General features: G+C 34.0%; 1 protein-coding gene across 4 annotated transcripts in view; it reads right to left on the bottom strand.

Moving 5' to 3' along the window:
- Window positions 1-20,291, bottom strand: part of FAM149B1 (family with sequence similarity 149 member B1) — a 69,728-nt gene that overhangs the window by 39,779 nt on the left and 9,658 nt on the right. For 3 of the 4 annotated variants that reach the window (XM_041747607.1, XM_041747606.1, XM_041747609.1), the window contains 2 exons: window positions 1,367-1,509; window positions 453-569 (listed from right to left, as the gene is read on the bottom strand). In XM_041747607.1, coding sequence (XP_041603541.1) covers window positions 453-569; window positions 1,367-1,509 — 260 coding nt within the window. Of the gene's footprint in view, window positions 1-452; window positions 570-1,366; window positions 1,510-13,663; window positions 13,761-20,291 lie in introns of all 4 variants that reach the window. The other variant, XM_041747608.1, reaches the window with a different exon arrangement.

Here is a 20,291-nt window from a genome sequence, read left to right on the forward strand (position 1 = left end):
AATATACTAATTACCCAGTTTAAGCTAACAAACTAACAGCTTAATGTGTATAAAGAAATTAAGTTGGAATTAATATTACATGTTTAAGAAAAATCACTTTTTCAAAATTTTTTTCAAAAAATCTTTAAAGTGTGTTTCTCAGACCCCTAAATTTTTTAACCCAGTCTATCTACACTTTATTTCAAGAAGGAAGTGCCTATATTTATAGACATATAGAAATACAAAGATAGAGATAGATCTGAATAACAAAAATATCCTTAAACTCTAGGGAATGTCTTATTTTTTGAACAAAAAATTATATAACAAAATTCTCATATGCGCAAAAAGTACAGTCAATCTTAACAGAATTTTATGTGCTTTATTAAATAGGAACAAGTAAAAAGTTTTTGAATCACCTAGTATAACACTTGCACATTTGGATACATAAATACTTAAATATTATAAATACTTACATAGTAGAATCTCTTTCTTGAGAAAGTGCTGCCTCATGTGAAGCTGAAACAACAGAAGGGGATCTAGGATACAGCCCATAACCTTCACTTGGAGTGATTATCTGCCTACCCAGAATCCTTCAAAATGAACAACATAAAAAGACAGTTAAACACCTTCACCTGTCATTCATACAAAATGTAGATATTTTTGGAACAAATATGCTGGCTCTATATAAAATTTCAGTACATACTTAGTCTGATACTGATTAAGAATGATTCTTGAGAGAAAATGTGAATCCAGAGTCTTATTAGAGGCATAGCTCTCTTCCACAGAATGGAGACATAAATGATAAAGCTATAGCTTCCCACCATTGAAAAAATCCAAGGAAACTGAGCAAACATTTGTAATTTTCCCTCTGTCCTCTACAGTAACCTTCATTAAATCTGCCAAAATGGATGAAAGCCAGCCTGAATTAGTGAAAACTATGAATTATATTCTTAAGAACATGATGCTGAATAAGTTTTAAATAGTTAAGTACAAGTAATATGGTTTCTGAGGAAAGTTTCCTAACAGCTTATATCTGCTTTCAAGTATACATATGAATTTTCTTGTAGACAACAGTGTAAACAAGTACATTTTCTGACCCTCTTGCTCAAAAGAAGAGCTGTTTGGACAGCCACAAAACACAGATCTCAGCTACTGGTATAGAAACTGTTTTTATTCAATTAGGACAACATAGTGGTAGTTATGAAAACTCCAAGAAACTTCCTTCAACTTGAATTTTCTCTCAACGGAGTCTATCCATCAGATGGCCTTATTTATATTCATTAAAACCAAGCCCATAAAGATTTCAGAATACAAATTTTTTTGGATATCTACTTTTCAAGTTTTAGTGTTTGCTATGAATACAAGCCAATCCTAGGGCTTTTAATACCTGAGGTGAGGAAAGCTACATGTCCATTGTTGGCACTCTTCTTGTAAACTCTTAGTATGCACACTTAACTTCTGCTCATACAAGAGTTCATCAATGGCTGTGAACATTGCCTGGACCTTTTCAGTGGCATTTTGGTCAAGTTCCTAGAAGAAAATATCACACCAAAATATTTAGGTAGGCTTTTAAAGTGATAAAGTTTGCTTTCAGCAATCAAATTTTGTTTTTAATATTTAACCATATGAAATACTGCTGAATTTCCATGAAGGAAAAGTTAGTGAATTTTCATCTTATAATATTTAGATTTTCTTTCTATTCCTATTTAAAGAAAATTTATAGAAATATCTACTTTTTCAAAGTAATATTTTCTTTATCATAAAAATACTATGTCTATTATAATCACCTTGAAAGAAAGGTATGAAGAAAAAATGAAAAGTACCAATAATTCTATCAAATATAATGATTGCTAATTTTAGTATAGCTGCTTGGCTCCAGTATTTTTTTAGAGCTGAAGACAGTTAATCCTATACATTTGACCCTGAACAACATGGGTCTAGGGGTGCTGACCATCCCCCCACCTCCCCTGCATACACAGTTGAAAACCATATATAACATTTGAGTCTCCAAAAACCTAACTACTAATAGTATACTGATGACTGGAAGCTTTGCCAATATCTCATATTTTATATGTGTACTACATGCTGTTTTCTTATAATAAAGTATACTAAAGAAAAAGTTATTAAGAAAATCATGAGAAAATACATTTACAGCACTGTACTGTATTGAACATAAAAGTGGACCCACATAGTTCAAACCTGTGTTCAAAGGCCAAGTGTATATGCATTATTTTGTAGTCTGTATTTTTCAATTGACAGTTTAGGTTGTCCCTGTCCTCTATAATTCTTTTTTTTTTATTTTTTTTTTTAATTTATGATAGTCACAGAGAGAGAGAGAGAGAGAGAGAGGCAGAGACACAGGCAGAGGGAGAAGCAGGCTCCATGCACCAGGAGCCTGACGTGGGATTCGATCCCGGGTCTCCAGGATCGCGCCCCGGGCCAAAGGCAGGCGCCAAACCGCTGCGCCACCCAGGGATCCCTGTCCTCTATAATTCTTTAGCAGCACCTATAGAGATGGCTATAAAATGTAAATCTGATCATGCCATCTGATTCTCTGCTTGTCCTCTACTTCATCTGTATTTATGCACCTTTAACGTTCTGGTGGAAGAAAAGTTAAACCTTTTATTAAAGTATAAGATAAGAAATTTGTATTTTTCACTCCAAGAATAAAAATCAGCTTCTACCCAATTAAAAAAGCTTTGCTATATAGATATGAAGGTTAACTTTAAAGACTGTTTACCTTTAAAAAAAAAGAGCTATCCAATTATGTAAAATACATTTTTTAAAAAGGACTTTGATATGCTTTAACTTTCCTCTAAGTATTTTTCATGTTTTTATTTTGAATTTTAGTATTAATGTTGTTGTTTTTTTTATAACACATATTACTTATTTTAGTAACTACTTAGATTTACCAGTATGCTTTGCCAATAACTTTGCTTTCTGATTCTGTGTGTATCCCATTCCTTTTTTCTGCCTTTTTCTTATTGATATAATCAATCCTTTAATAGTTCTCTCAGTGTATAATACATAAGGATGGAAAATTCTTCTTCATAGATGCTTAAGATGTTTTAATTTTGCCTTCATTATTGAATGCTAAAATATGATATATTTATATATCTTATTAAGCATATATAAGAGGTATATCATTCATATATATATATTCATTCAATATATATATGACATATAGAAAATATCTCTTTTTTCCTTAGCATTTTGAAGACTTAATATCATTATCATCTGGCATTTGTTGTGACCAATATTCTGTTGTTAGTCTGATTTTTACTCCAAAATGTGTAGAATATCTTTTCTAATAGCTTTTAACATTTCTCTTTTTATATTTTCAACAATTTCTCTGGAATTGATCTGGCAGTGTTTTTTTGTTTTTGTTTTGTCTCAGTTGTTAAACTTTTCAACATGAATACTATTATCTTAATTCTTAAAAAAAAATCAGTGATTATTTCTTTCAATATTTCCTCTTTCTAAAACTTCTGTTAGATATGTACTACAGCATCTTAATCCAGGTTTCATGTTTCCTAACTACTCTTCAAATTTTCAATGTCTTTAGCTCTCTAGTTCGAGGTGATTGTCTTAGTTTTATCATTGTTTACTACAGTTCTGTTTCACTGGAACTGTAAACTGGATACAGTCCAGTTTACCTTATTTACTGACATATTTCAAATGCTATTCATTCCAAGAGTTCAAACTGTATCTTCGTATCTGTCTGTTCTTAAATATCTCTATCTGCTTTGTTTTAAAACCCAATAATTTTAATGGATGCTATCTTATCATTTAATTCTTTGAGTATTTTAAAGTTTAACAAACTTATTGAAGAATAATTTGCATACAATAACATTTCAAGCACATATAGCACAATGATATTTGAAAATGCGTTCACCCAACTAACTACCATTGCCTTCCAGATAGTTTTTTTTTTTTAAAGATTTTATTTATTTATTCATGAGAGACACGGAGAGAGAGAGGCAGAGACATAGGCAGAGGGAGAAGCAGGCTCCATGCAGGGAGCTGGACGTGGGACTCGATCCCAGGTCTCCAGGATCAGGCCCTGGGCTGAAGGCGGCACCAAACCGCTAAGCCCCCCGGGCTGCCCAATCTTCCAGATATATAAACATTTCTATCACTCCACAATTGTATTCTTATTCTGCTTTGTAACTGAAGTCTTCCATTCCCCATGTCAGGAAACCACTAATCTGATTTCTATCATTATAAGTTAGTTTTGTCTGTTCTAGAACTTTGTATAAATAGGATTATGCAGGTGTACTTTTGTGTGTTTAGCTTCCTTCACTCAGCAGAATTTTTTTGAGGTTCTTCTATGTTGTTGCATGTGTTAGTGTTCATTGCATTCTATTGCTGAGAAGAATTTCATTGTAGGAATATGCTACAATTTATCTATTCTTCTTTTGAGGGACATTTGCATTATTTGTTATGAGTAAATGTAATATGAACATTTATGTACAAGTCTTTTTCTGGATATATATTTTTATTTCCTTCTGATAAATATATAGAAGTGGAACTTCTGGGTCTTATGAGTATTATGTATAATGCTATACTATTTTGAAGTATATATATAGATATATATATGCAACACACACACATATACATATATATATATACACACATACATATATACAATTTAGCACTCCCATCAGATATGTGTGAGCATTCAATTTTGCTCTACATCCTGGTTAAAATTAGATATTGTCAGTCTTTTTAGTTTTAGTGAGTGTGGTGTATCATGACCATTTTAAATTTGCATATCTCTGATGATGATACTGAGCATCTTTCAATATGCTACTTGGTCATATATCTTCTTTCATGGAGTTCAAGTTTTTTACCCATTTTTTTCACCTGCTGTCTTCTTAGTACAGAGTTTTTAAGTTTTGGATACAAGTCCTTTGTCAAATATATGTACTATTGCAAATATTCTCTCCCTACCTGTGGTTTGACCTTTCATTCCCTTGATGATGTATTTGAAAGCACAAATGATTTTAATATTGATGGAGTCAAATTTATCCAATTTTTTAGGCTTGTGCTTTTGGGGTGTCATATTGTATATTGTTGTATTACAGGTTTTCTCATATTTTTTTCTAAAAGATTGACAGTTTTTGTCTTTAGCATCTTTGCCAAAAATCAATTGACTCTAAATGTAAGGGTTTATTTCTGGATTACCAGTTCTGTTCTATTGATCATTATGCCTGTTCTTATGTCAGTACCACACTGTTTTGATTATAGCATCATTTTATTAAGTTTTAAAATAGGAGAGTGTAAGTCCTCTGACTTTCTCCTTTTGTTTCAATATTGTTTAGGCTGATCTGACTCCTTTACAATTCCATATCCATCTTAGGATCAGCTTAATCAGTTTCTACAAAAACTGGTAGGGATTTTGATAGGGAATGTATTGTATGTATACATCATATATATCAATTTGGGAAGAAATGCAGTCTTAATATTTAGTGTTCCAATCTATGAACATGAATGTGTTTATATATCATTTTCTCAGCAAAGTTTTGAAATTCCCAGTGTATAAGTTTTGTGCTTCTTTTGTTAAGTTTATCCCTTTTGTTCTATTGTGAATTGATGTTATTTTTTATTTTCATTTTGAGTTGTTCATGTGCTAATGTGTAGAAAGATTTTTAAATTTAAATATAATTCATATGCTATGAAATTCATCTTTTTAAAGTGTGCAAGTTAGTGGTTTGGGGCCAATAGTTTGTAGTATATTCACAGTTGTGCAAACATCATCAGTATCTAATCCCAGAATATTTCATCATCCCCAAAAGAAATTCTGTCTCCATTAGCAATCACACTGCATTTCTCTTTCTACCAGTCCTTGGCCACAACTAACCTACTTTTTTTTTTTAATTAATTTTTATTGGTGTTCAATTTACCAACATACAGAAAAACACCCAGTGCTCATCCCGTCAAGTGTCCACCTCAGTGCCCGTCACCCATTCCCCTCCAACACCCGCCCTCCTCCCCTTCCACCACCCCTAGTTCGTTTCCCCAAGTTAGGAGTCTTTATGTTCTGTCTCCCTTCCTGATATTTCCCAACATTTCCTTTCCCTTCCTTTATATTCCCTTTCACTATTATTTATATTCCCCAAATGAATGAGAACATACACTGTTTGTCCTTCTCCGATTGACTTATTTCACTCAGCATAATACCCTCCAGTTCCATCCACGTTGAAGCAAATGGTGAGTATTTGTCGTTTCTAATTGCTGAGTAATATTCCATTGTATACATAAACCACATCTTTATCCATTCATCTTTCAATGGACACCGAGGCTCTTTCCACAGTTTGGCTATTGTGGCCATTGCTGATAGAAACATCGGGGTGCAGGTGTCCCGACGTTTCATTGCATCTGAATCTTTGGGGTAAATCCCCAGCAGTGCAATTGCTGGGTCGTATAACCTACTTTTTTGTCTCTGGATTTGCTCTTCTGGACATTTCATTATATAGAATCATATAATAGCCTTTTGTGTCTGGCTTCTCTCATTGAGCCCCCTTTTAAGGTTCATCCAGAGCATAGCATGTATTAGTACTTTCCTTTTTATGGCTGGATAATATTCTATTAGGTAAACATGCCACATTCATAATTGATTTTTATAAATTGATCTGATATACTGTGATCTTACTGAACTTATTTCTTCTAGCAGATTTTGTAGAGGTAGAAGGAATGTGAACTCTTCAGGATTTTCTATATCATGTCATCTGCGAACGAAGATAGTTTTTATTTAGTCCTTTCCAACGTGGAAGCTTTTTTTTTGTTGTTGTTGTTACTGCTGTTTCATAAACGCTGACAATATTTATTTTTTAAATAAATTTATTTTTTATTGGTGTTCAATTTGCCAGCATATAGAATAACACCCAGTGCTTATCCCGTCAAGTGCCCACCTCAGTGCCTGTTACCCAGTCCCTCCCCCCCCCCCCGCCCACCTCCCCTTCCACCACCCCTAGTTCGTTTCCCAGAGTTAGGAGTCTTTCATGTTCTGTCTCCCTTTCTGATATTTCCCACTCATTTTTTCTCCTTTCAATGTGGATGCCTTTCATTTCCTTATATTATCTTACAGCACTGAGTAAAACCTCCAGTACAATGCTGAATAAAAGTGACAAATAGAACTGGGGAGTTACCCAAAGAATATGTAAACATTAACTCAAAAAGATATATGTATCCCTATGCTTACTGCAGCATTATTTACAATAGTCAAGATACGGAAGCAACCATGTGTCCATCTATAGATGAGTGGATAAAGAAGATGTGGTATGTATACATGCACGCACACACACACAGCAATATTACTCAGCCATAGAAAAGAATGAAATCTCACCATTTGGAAGAACATGGATGGATCTAGAGGGTATAATTCTTTTTTATTTTTTTTATTTTTTTTTAAATTATTCTATTTTTTTAATTTTATTATTTATTTATGATAGTCATACAGAGAGAGAGAGGCAGAGACAAGGCAGAGACATGGCAGAGATAAAGGCAGAGGGAGAAGCAGGCTCCATGCACCGGGAGCCCGACGTGGGATTCGATCCCGGGTCTTCAGGATCGCGCCCTGGGCCAAAGGCAGGCGCCAAACCGCTGCGCCACCCAGGGATCCCTAGAGGGTATAATTCTAAGTGAAATAAGAGAAAGACAAATGCTTTATGATTTCACTCACATGTGGAATTTAAGAAACAAAACAAACAAAGAAAAACATACAAACCAAGAAACAGACTCTTAACTATAGAGAACAAACTGATGGCTACCAGAGGGGAAGTGGGTAGGGGCATGGATAAAATATGGAAAGTAGATTAACAGTATACTTAGGATGAGCACTTAGTAATGTATAGAACTGTTGAATACTATCTTGTACATTTGAAACTAATATGACATTGTATGTTAACTATACTGGAATAAAAATAAAAATAAATTAAATTAAAAAGTGGTGTGTGGATATCCTTACCTTGTTCCTGATCTTAAGAGGAAAATATTTGGTCTTTCCCCATTACATACAATGTTAGCTGCAAGTGTTTTGAAATGCCCTTTGTCAGGTTGATGAAATTCCTTTTGATTTCTAGTTTTTTTGAGTTTCTATCATGAATAGACATTGGATTTTGTCAAATGCAATTTCTGTGTCTACTGAGATGATGTCCTTTTTGTCTTTTATTCCATCATTCTATATATCATTTCATGGAATGATGTATGATGTATTAAATTAATTAGAATTTCTAATGTTTAACATAAGCTGTGCATTCCTGGAATAAATCACATTGTGTCAAGGTAAATAATCCCTTTATGATGCTAGATTTGGTTTGCTAATAATTTAAAGTTTTTGTGTTTAATTTTAAGAAGGATATTAATTTGTAGTTTTCTTGTAATGTCTTTGTCTGACTTGGGTGTCAGGCTAATAATGGCCTCAGGGAATGAATTCTTTTCTGAAAGACTGGTAATATTTTTCTTTAAATATTTAAATCAATTTTTTATATTGACCTTGTATCTTGTGGTCTTGTTAAACTCTATTAGTTCTAATAGATTTGTTTGTTTTGTGGATTCTATAGAATTTTTGCATACAGAATTCTTTTCTTGTGATGTCTTTGGCTTTGGCAGCAGGGTAATATTGGCTTCATGGGATGAGTTGGGCATTGTTCCTTTCTCTATTTTCTAAAAAAGTTTATGAAAGATAGCTATTTTTTATTCCTTTAAATATTTGATAGAATTTATCAATGAAGCTATTTATGCCTGGGTTTTTCTTTGTAGGAAGATTTTTAATTACTAATTTATTTATTATAGATCTATATGGATTTTTAATTTCTTTTTGAGTCAGTTGTGTCTTTCTAGAAATTTGTCAATTACATCTAAATTATCTAAGTTTTTTTTTAAGATTTTATTTATGCATAAGAGACAGAGACAGAGAGAGACAGAGAGAGACAGAGAGAGAGAGAGAGAGGCAGAGACATAGGCAGAGAGAGAAGCAGGCTCCATGCCAGGATCATGCCCTGGGCCGAAGGCAGAGGCTCAACCGCTGAGCCACCTAGGTGTCCCTAAATTATCTAATTTCTTAGCATGAAATTGCTTATTACAGTTCCTCAGTCCTTTTCATTTCTGAAGAGTCAATAATTATGTCCTGCTCATTCACTTCTAATCTTGTTAATTTGCGTCTTTTTCCTTGGTCAGACTAGCTAAAGACTTGTCAATTTTGTTTAATTTTTTTCAAAGAACCCACTTTTGACTTTACTGATTTTCCCTATCGTTTTTTGTTTTCTATTTCATTCATTTCTATTCTAATCTGTGTTATTTCCTTTCTTCTGCTTGCTTTTGGTTTAGTTTCCTTTTTTAGTTTCTAAAGGTAGAAGCTCATGTTATTGATTTGAGACCCTCCTTTATCTTTTTTCTTTTTTAAAATTTTATCATAATTTATATTGTAAAATGATCACAATAAATCTAGTTAAAATATGTCACCATACATAGTTACAGAATTTTTTCTTGGTCTCTCTTAGCAACTTTCAAATATGCAATACAATATTATTTACTGTAGTCACCATGCTGTACATTACATCCCCATTACTTATTTACTTTATAACTAGAAGCTTTTAAATTTTGACTGCCTTCATCTATTTTGCCCACTCCCTGACTCCCATCTTTGGCAAACAATCTGTTCTCTGTGTCTATGAGCTTGAGTTTACCCCCATAGGATTTAAAGCTATTAATTTTTCTCTAAACACCACTTGAGCTACATCCTACAAATTTTGATATTGTTTTTCCCTTTTCATTCAATTAAAAATATTTTCTAATTTCCCTTGTAGAGTTCTTCTTCAACCCATCAATTAATTAAAAGAGAACTGCTTAATTTTCCAAATATTTGAGAATATCCCAAATTTCTAGGTTTCGATTTCTAACTTAATTCCAGTGTGGTTGGAGAACATACCTTGTATAGTTACAGTCCTTGTAGGGTTATGAAATTTGTTTTATATATAGAATATATATTCTTTTGTCTTTGGGTGGAATGTTAGGTCAAGTTTGTTAATAGTGTTGTTCAAGTCTTCAGTATGCTTGCTGATTTTCTGTCTAGTTGTTCTATCAAGTATTGGGAGTAGTGTATTGAAGTCTCTGGCTATAATTGTGTGGTTTGTTTCTCCTTCACTTCTGTCAAATTTTACTTTATGTACTTTAAGGCGTGATTATTAGTGTGTATATATTTGTAATTGCTTTATTTTCCTGATAAATTGGCCTTTTTATCATTATGAAATGTCTTTGTGTTTCTATAGTAGTATTCTGTTTATTTTGTCTGCCTTGGCTTTTAATTTTTGTGTCCTTTCATGATCTCTATATTTGCATGCTGTTTGGATATGTGGAGAGTTTATCAGACCACTATGACTATCTTATTTCCCAGATCTCCTTGGTAAATTTCTGGATAGTCTGACAATTGATTTTCTTTGCCCTAGCCAGTACAAGATCCACAGATTATCTGAGCCACTATTTTGCCTCGTTTGTACACCACTGAGTTTGCTACTGTTATTAATGATGGCATTGGGTATAGAAGTTTGTCCAAGTTCCGCTCCAAACTACTGAGTCCTCTCTGGTAGTGAAGCTGCTAGTTATCACAGCTTGTCCCTCTGTACAGGCTCTCACTGTTATTAACACATGGTTCTGCTGATTTTAGTGAATAACTGCTTTGCTTTGTTAAGTACCTTTCATCAATTTCCTAAAATGGTTGCTTTGACTATTTTATCGAGTTTTATTGCTGCTTTTGGGGAAGAAGACTTGTCAAGCTATTCATTCTGCCAAACTAGAAGTCCCACTCCATAATTTTCTTTTATGACATGTTTTTGTCAGGTTTGCGGCATCAATATTATGCTGGCCTCATAATGTAAATTAAAAATGCTACTATTTTTTTGAAAAAGCTTGTGTGACTATTATTTCTTCCATAAAAAGTGCATGATAGATTCAGTAGTGAAACCACCTAGGCCTAAAACTTTCTCTAAGAGAGTTGATTCAGTTTCCTTACGAATTTTACAACTATTCAGATTTTTAAAGGGATTTGCCCATTTTATCTAAGTTTTAGAATTTATTAGCATAAAATTGTTCCTACTACTAATAGTCTTAATGTCTATAGGATTTGAGGTGATCTTTCCTCCTTCATTCATGGTATTTGTGATTTGTGTTTCCTTTTTCTTGACCACTATCTCCAGAGAGTTTATTAATTATTAATCTTTTCTAAGGATCAACTCTTGGATTTCCTCATTTTCTTTTATTTGTTTTCTGTTTCACTGATTTTTGCTCTTCATTATTTCCTTCATTCTTCTTTGGGTTTATTCTTTCCCAGTATCTTAAGGTAGAAACAAATTATTCATTCAAAGCTGTATTCTTTTCTAAAATAGGTGTTTGGCCTGGGTGGCTCAGCGGTTTAGTGCCGCCTTCGGCATGGGGCCTGATCCCGGAGACCCAGGATCAAGTCACACGTCGGGTTTCCTGAATGGAGCCTGCTTCTCCCTCTGCCTGTGTCTCTGCCTCTCTCTCTCTCTCTCTGTGTGACTATCATAAGTAAATAAAAATTAAAAAAAAAAAGTTTCTTATGGTCTCCCAGATTTTTTTTTGTCTCCCAGATTTCATCTTGTTTTATTCTTTCATCTCTTCCCCTATGATCCTCTGTTTTGTTTCTTAAATTCCACATATGAGATCATATGATAACTCTTTTTCTGATTGGCTTATTTCACTTAGCATTATATCCTCTAGTTCCATCCATGACATTGAAAAGGGCAAGATTTCATTTTTTTGATGGCTGATAGTATTCCATTCTTCATCTTTCTTCATCCATACTGAAATTCTATTAGATGTGTACTTATTTAGAATTGTTATGTCTTCCTGGTCAATTGCATTATAGACTGAATTGTGTCCTCCTATGTTGAAGCCTAACCCACAATGTTATTGTATTTAGAAACGGAGCTTTTAAAAAGGATATTAGGTTAAATGAGGTCATAAGCTCTAAACTATACAGAACAAACTGAGAGTTACCAGAAGGAAAGGGGGAGATGGGTTAAATAGGTGATGGAGACTAAGTAGGGCACTTGCTGTGATGAGCACGAGGTGTTGTATGTAAATCTTTAAAATCTTTAAAGAAATCTTTAAAAAAAACCTTTAAAAAATTAAATTAAAATAAATAAATAAAAATTTGGGAAAAAAAGGGTAAGGGTGGAACTCGAATCTGAGGACTGATGGTTCTTGTAAGAAGAGGAAGAGATACCAGAGATGACTCCACCTGTGCACATGCCTACAAGCAAGGCCATGTGAGGATACAGTATTCCAGGAGGAGAGGCCTCACCACAAACCAACCTGGATGGCACCTTGCTTTTGGATTTCTAGCCTCCAGAACAATGAGAAAACAAGTGGCTGGTGTTTAAGCCACACAGTCTATGGTATCTCATTGTGGCAGCCTGAACTAAAACAAATTGCCTCTTATCACTAGGAAATATTCCTCTTTCCTAAGACAAACTCCGTATTTTCAAGTTTATTTCCTCTCATATTAATATAACTATGTCAGCCGACCGTGTTCGTGATGTATCTTTCTCTAGCCTTTAAATATCAACCTATTTGTGACTATATATTTATGATGCATCTCTTCTACATAGTATACAGTTGAACCTTGCTTTTTTATCCATTCTGACAATCTCTGCTTTTAATTGGAGTATTTAATCCATTTACATTTGTTTTAATTGTTGAATTGAAATCTACCATCTTGCTATTTCTTTTCTATTTGTCCCTTCTGTTTTTTGGTACTCTCTTGATTCTTTCCTTTTTTCTTTTCCTTTTTTGACTTATTTGATTAACAAATGAAATATCAGTTAGTATTCCATTTTATTTCCCCAATTGGCATCTTAGGTTATTCTTTTTTTTTTTCAAGATTTTATTTATTCATTCATAGAGACACAGAGAGAGAGAGAGAGGCAGAGACACAGGCAGAGAGAGAAACAGGTTCCACGCAGGGAGCCCGACGTGGGACTCGATCCCGGGTCTCCAGGATCATGCCCTAGGCTGCAGGCGGCGCTAAACCGCTGCGCCACCAGGGCTGCCCTCTTAGGTTATTCTTCTTATAATTTTTAATGCTTGTTCTATAATAATATGCATTTCTAACCTATCAAAGTCTAGTTGGAGTCAATATTTTACCACTTTATACCTCTTTCTTCATACTTCCCATTTCTCTCTTGATAATTTCTCTTTCCTATTTCATAAATGTAATAACATTAAAACAGTATAATTCCATTTACGATCACTGATCCTTTCAGCTGTATTTGTCTCATCTTTTACTTCTACAAGTATAAATTCCATCTTGCATAAATTATAAATCACCAGAAAAAAAAATAAATCACCAGAAAATATACACTTTTATATTTACCCACTTATTTACAATTTCTGATGCTCTTTATCTCCCTGCCTTGCATATTCCAGCTGCTTCATCTTCCATGAATGCTGATCTCTGTTCCTCAGCACCATGCCTTGTTTGGACTTGAGCTCACAAATGGATAGTCAGAAAATTATCTCCAATCAGGAACCAGGGGCCCACCTTATGAGTTTCCCTTCTCTCAGGGACTGTAGATATGTGTTGCCTATTATCCAATGCTTCAAGCGACACCCAACATAGGGTTTTCAAAGCCAGAACAGAATAAGGAAAGCATCAACCAACCTGGGAGGGCACTCTGGTATATGAAATTGGAACCCAAGCACAGTAATGAAGGTGTCTGTGTAGGAAGATGGCCTGCATCTAAGCAGTCTTCTTGACCCTGAGCAATGCAAGAGGGGTGTTCTAGTTACTTTGGCAGTATAACAAATTACTCTAAAATTTAATGACTTAAAACAGCATCATGTATTATTTCCTCAGGTTTACATAGGTCAGGAATTTTTAGAGATCACAACAGGAATGGCTTCTCTCTTCTCCACAATATCTGAGATATCAGTTGAAAAATTTAAAAGCTTGGACCTGAATTCATTTGAATGCTCATTCACTCAAATATCTAGCAGTTGATGCTGGCTTTTAGCTGGGGGCTTCAGTTCATCTCCACATGGGTTTTCCCGTGTGGTCTGGTCTGAACTTCCTCACAATATGGTGGCTGGATTCCAGGTCAAGTATCCAGAGAGAGAGAGAGAGAGAGAAACAGAGGCAGGCAGAAGCTGTGTTACCTTCTAGTCTAGAAAATTATACAGCGTCACATTCACTGCATGCTACTGATTGAGCCAAACAGTCATTCACATTCAAGAGGAAAAAACTCTCAATGGAGAAGTATCAATATCTTGTAAGAAGAGCACGTAAGATGGGATATATACTGGCATGACTTTGAAAGTACAGTGTCATAGTGGGTGTTTGTAGGCTGGAGAGTAGGTTGTTGCAGAGTATTGGAGCACAAGTAAGATGAGGAGGATGTCCATGTGGAAGGCAACCTGCTTGTAATGATGGTACCAGAATAGAGAGAAGGCTATGTGGAGAGCAGGCAGCCTCACACATGGTGATAGTCCAAGAAGGGTGAAGAAGATACCTGTATGGAAGTCAGGACTACTATGGGTGTCTGGCTCTGAGCAGGGTGAGAACATCCAATGGGTGAAAGGGTACAGGGGGTAGTGACCCAGTATAAGGTATTAAAACATTTGTGAAGTAAGAAAGGCATTAGTAGGAAACTGGTTACATTCAGGGGCATTTATCAAATAAGTAAATATATTAAGGATAATAGAATCCAGGTTGCTTAGTATCAAAGAAAGAAGTTACAAATATGAAAGAGGAAAAAACTAGAATGAACTTTGTCATGTCAGAATGGAATAGGGGAAATACATAGATTCCCTAGTCCTGTCCACTGAGAGGGTCTTCAGGGACAACTAAAAAGCAATGAACATACTTAGCACCCAAATATTTGTTTCTAAATGTGGCACTAAAAGAAACCAGGGCTCCTTAGAGAAGTGGCTGATTCTAGCGCTGGGCCAAAGAAAGTACAAAATAAGTCTCGAGTATCTTGTGCCAGAAAGTGAGATGAGAACATGTCAATATGACCTACTGGCTTCTGCCAGTACGAAGGGACTTCTATTGGCTAAAAGCTGGGACAATATGAACTTAAAAATAAATAATGATAATGATAAAACTCACTGAATAAAATGGGAATCCGCGAATCTACGCTGATGTAAATAAATTCAAAAATTGAAAGTTTGATGAGGAATAGGATAGCAGCTACATAATTTCAAAGTTACCTCTCCACAAAATACTTTTTTAAAAAATATTTTATTTATTTATTTTTTTGGCAAGGGGAGCACGAGCAAAGGAAGGGGCAAAGGGAGCAGGAGAAGCAGACTCCCTGCTGAGCAAGGAGCCCAACTCAACTTGGGCAATCCCAGGGTGTTAGGATCATGACCTAAGCTGAAGGCAGATACTCAACCAACTGAGCCACACAGGCAGCCCTCCACAAAATACTTTGAAACAACAGAAAAAATTAAGGTGTAAGACACCAGACCTTAATTAAGTGATCAAAGTGAACAACATCATCAGTAATAGGACAAATGGAACCATGTGCCACCAAGTAGAATGCAATGAGAAAAACAAGCTCATACCTGTGATATCACAGATGGAAACTAAAGAGACATAACAACGTTAAGTGAACTTTTGCTATAAAGGATATTGGGATAACTAGTGAAATTTTAATGAGGTGTAGAGGATTAGATGGTAGCCATGTATCACTGTTGGTTTCCAGAATTTGATGCTTACACTCTGGTCATGTAGTGTCCTTGTTTGAAGAAAATACATACAAAAATCTTTAGTATGAGGGGGAATCATGTCAGTAACTTGCTCTCAAGTTGGTCATGAAAAATAGTTCTTTGTAGTGTACTTGTAACTTTCCTGTAAATTTGAGGTTGTTTCAAGTTTTTAAGAAAATACTGTACATAGCATTTGCAACTCTGATCTCAGACTTTAGATTTCATTAAGACACAACCTTAAAAAAAAATGGAATTCAAAGGACTTACCTACTCTTACATGTGATACCTGCAATGAAGTGTTTGTGTAACACAAGGAAAATACCAACATTATCTATATACTAACTAAAAACCTTGAAAACACAATCATTGCAATAAAGGTCAATGATAAATGTATTCTTCAAAAAATTAAAATAGTTTTCATATGACCTAGCAATCCCACTCCTAGTTATGTACCTAAGAATATTCAAAACATATGCCTATAGAAAAATTTGTACACAAATACTCAGAATGGAATTATTTATAATAGCCCAAAAAACAAAACCATCCAAATGTCCATCAACTAATGAATAGATGATCAAAACTTTAGTATTTTTGGAAGTATATTCATCAATAAAAAAGAAGTTCTGACACATGCTAAAACATGGCTAAATCTTGAAAATAATGTGAGATGCAATAAACCAGACACAAAAGGTCACATTGTATGATTCATTTATATGAAATGTCAGAATAGGCAAGTCCACACAGACAGAAGGCAGATTGGTGGTTCTCAGGGGGCTGGGGAGCAGGAGGAGTGCAGAGTGATAGCTAATGTGTATGGGACCTCTTTGGGGGGGTAATACAAATGTCCCGAAATTAGTCACTAGTAATGATTACACAACTTTGTGAATATACTAAAAAACACTTCACTGTTCACTTTAAAAGAGTAAATTCTGTGTTACATAAATTAATATCACAGTAAAAAAAAAAAGAAAATCCAGTGAAAGTTAAATCTAATAATATTAAATAGAGGAGAAATCTATTAAAATATGTAAGTACAATATTAGAAGTTTTAAAAACATGACAATATAAATTTTTGCTAGAGGCCAACATTATCACAGAACTCAGTTACCTTAAAAAACAGGTACCATACACACATATAACAATAATAAATAGATTAAAAATGTAATTTTTAATATTGTATCATATAAGGTACCTAGGAATAAATCTTCAACAAATGGACCTTTATGGACAGAATTATAACAATTTATTAAAAGATATTAAAGAAACTGATATTAAATGAAAAGATTTATGGAGAGCCTGGCTGGCTCAGTCAGAAGAGCATGTTGAGTGTTGATCTTGGGGTCAAGAGTTCAAGCCCCTATTGAGTATAGAGATTACTTAAATAAATAAACTTTTTAAAAAATGAAAAGATTTATATATCAAATTCATGAATAGGAAAACTCAGTATCATTAAGATAGCAGTCCTCCCCAAACTGACCTATGCAATTTAATAATCAGATTCTAACCTGACAAGGATTGGCCAAGAATATTATGAACAATGCAGTAAGAGTTCCCTACCAGATTATTTTGGATTATTATAAAGCCATAGTTTAATTAAAACCAGTTTTATGAGTTTAGGACAGACCAGACCCTTCCATATTTTAAAACTTAATCTATAACAGAGGCAGCAGAGCAGAGCAGTGGAGAGAGGATGTAATGATTCTGTGGGAAATGAAACTACCTTCTGTGGAAGGGTTGAAAAAGTTATGTGTGCATTTTTAGTGATCACAATGACCAAGGGGTGCTCCAGGTATTTAATATGAAGGGATAATGAATACTAAACATCTTGCTAGGCATGAGACATTTGTGTATAATAGCCATATCCAAGATGCCAAAAATGCCCCTGCTTAGAAATCCTGAATTAGTCAGTAAATGGTGCTAAAAAAAAATTCATTGTCCATATGGAAAAATTAAAATTATGTTCCTGCTGTGAACCATATACAAAAAAACAATTCCAGGTGGATTATGGACCTAAATGTGAAAATTATAAAAGCCACACACTCGGAAAAGATATTTGTAATACATTTAACAAAGGATGAATGTGTGATTGCTACGACTAACAAAAGCAATTAACAGTGGCTTAAACAAAGTAAAAGTTTATTTTTCTCATTAAAAAAATTAGTCTAGGGGATCCCTGCGTGGCTCAGCAGTTTGGCGCCTGCCTTTGGCCCAGGGCGCGATCCTGGAGTCCCAGGATCGAGTCCCGCGTCGGGCTCCCGGCATGGAGCCTGCTTCTCCCTCTGCTTCTCCCTCTGCCTATGTCTCTGCCCCCCTCTCTCTCTCTGTCTATCATATATAAATAAATCTTTAAAAAATAAAAAGAGGCCTTTAAAAAAAAATTAGTCTAGGGGTAGGCATTAAAAAGCTGATATGGAAAAAAAAAAAAGCTGATATGGTAGCTCCACGGATATCAAAAACTCAGTTTCTTCTATCATTTCCATTCTCAATGACACTTAATGGTCCAAGATTCCTGCTGTACCTTTAGCCATAGTTCCATGTTCCAGGCAGGAATTAGGAGAAAGGGAATAATGGGGAAAAAAGCATTCCAGAAAGCTCCATCTCCTGACTTCTATGTACAATTCATTAGCTACCACTACCTGTAAGAGGCTGAGAAATAAATTTTCAACTAGGTACAATACCTGAAGTTCTACAGGGAGAGTGGATATAATGTAGGTATCTGACAGTCTCTGTTATAAACATTTCTAGACAGGGTTCCAAAAAGTATGACCAGCTTGTTTTGTAAATAAAGTGTCATTGGTATAGTCACACCCATTTATTTACCCATTATCTATGGTTGCCTTCTCACTACAGTAACAGAGTTGAGGGTCCTGATGGAGCCTACAAAGTCTAAAATATTTCTACTTTATCGAAAAAGTACACTTACCCCAATCTAAAAGATAAAGAACTCCTATTAATATGAAAACAATAAATAAATGGGTATGAAATATAAACAGGCAAGTCAAAGACTACAAATATGTGCATCATCATCTATGGAACTCTCCAAACATAATGCTGAGCATAAGAAGCCAGATACAAAGAGCACATACAGATGATTCCATTTATATGAAGGGCAATAATAAAAAAAAAACTAGTGACAAAGGTCAGAATAGTGGTTATTTGAGGGGGTTGCAAGAGGTATCTAGGGTGCTGATTGTCTATATCTTGATCTGGGTACCATTTCTCTCTCACACACACACACGATTTCTAAGTTGTGCAATTTTTTTTTCTGTCTAACCTACCCAATAGCAATCAGATACCTTTTTTTAAACCTAAAAGTCTGATTTAAAAGTTTGATAATTCACTGTTTTGGTCAAGAGTATAGGAAAACAGGCTCTTCATATGTTCCTGATGAGACTGCAGATTAGAACAACTTCTACAGAGGCCAACTTGGCAACAGCTTTCAAAATTACAAAAGCATGTATCTTTTGATCAGCAGTTCCACCTCTAGAAGGTTATCCTTGGATATATCCACATCTATGTAAAATAGTATATGTACAGTATTATACAGTATTATAAATGCATTTTTTGGTAATAGCAATGAGTATGCAACTATTAAAGAACAAGTAAATTTTTTATAATATAAATATTCTCCAAAATATATTAAGTAGAAAAACAACTGGCACCATACAGTGTATATGACAAACTTTATGTAAAAATAAAAATAATTAAAATGTATAAAGTTAGCAAAGGAATAAATTAAATTTGTTAATAAAGAATTCTTGTCTGGTTCCTTACTTTAATTGAAATAGCTTTAATGAAAAAAAAAAAAGAAACAAATAGCTTTAATGTTTTGACATTCAAACTGATTTTTTCTATTCAATTGGCAAATAGTCATCAAGTCTCAAGGGTTTCCTCCTTGCTTACTGAGAATTCTCATAAGGAATGCTTTTTGAAATGTATTGAATATTTTTCCAGCATCTATAGGTTTGATTATACTTTTTCATTTAATTAATCGATGCTAAATATATTACATTTGCAGGTACATTTCTTAGAATAAACCGTACTTGAGATTTTACTCAAAGGGAATAATAAAATGATAAAGAGAACTGAAAAAAGATCTAAATAAAAGAACTATATTTCAAAAAAAAAGAACTATATTTCTAGCTAGAATACTAAGATGAAAAATGATTGAAATGTGTATATATATTTAGCACAGTGCCTGGCATTTACTAAATATTCAGTAAATTTTAATCCTCTCTACATCTTCCCTAATTTAATATAAAGTTACAATGCTAGACCAATTAAATTCCTGATGAATATTTTATAAAATTTGATGCAATTGAAAATAAAATTAAGCTTAAGAGGTGAATATTAGGACACAAATACTAAATAATATATGTTGTTTAATGAACATTGGTAGATTTGCCCTAAAGATTTTAAAAATATAATGAAAATGACATGATTTTATTTTATTTTATTTTTGAAAATGACATGATTTTAAATCAAATATAGAAAAGTGGATCAAACAAAATAGGTTCAACAGTATAAAAACTTAATTCATACCTCACACCATATATTATTTAAAAAGTATGGTAAGTTAA

The sequence above is a fragment of the Vulpes lagopus genome, chromosome 3 (assembly GCF_018345385.1).
Source record: "Vulpes lagopus strain Blue_001 chromosome 3, ASM1834538v1, whole genome shotgun sequence".
Classification (NCBI taxonomy): domain Eukaryota; kingdom Metazoa; phylum Chordata; class Mammalia; order Carnivora; family Canidae; genus Vulpes; species Vulpes lagopus.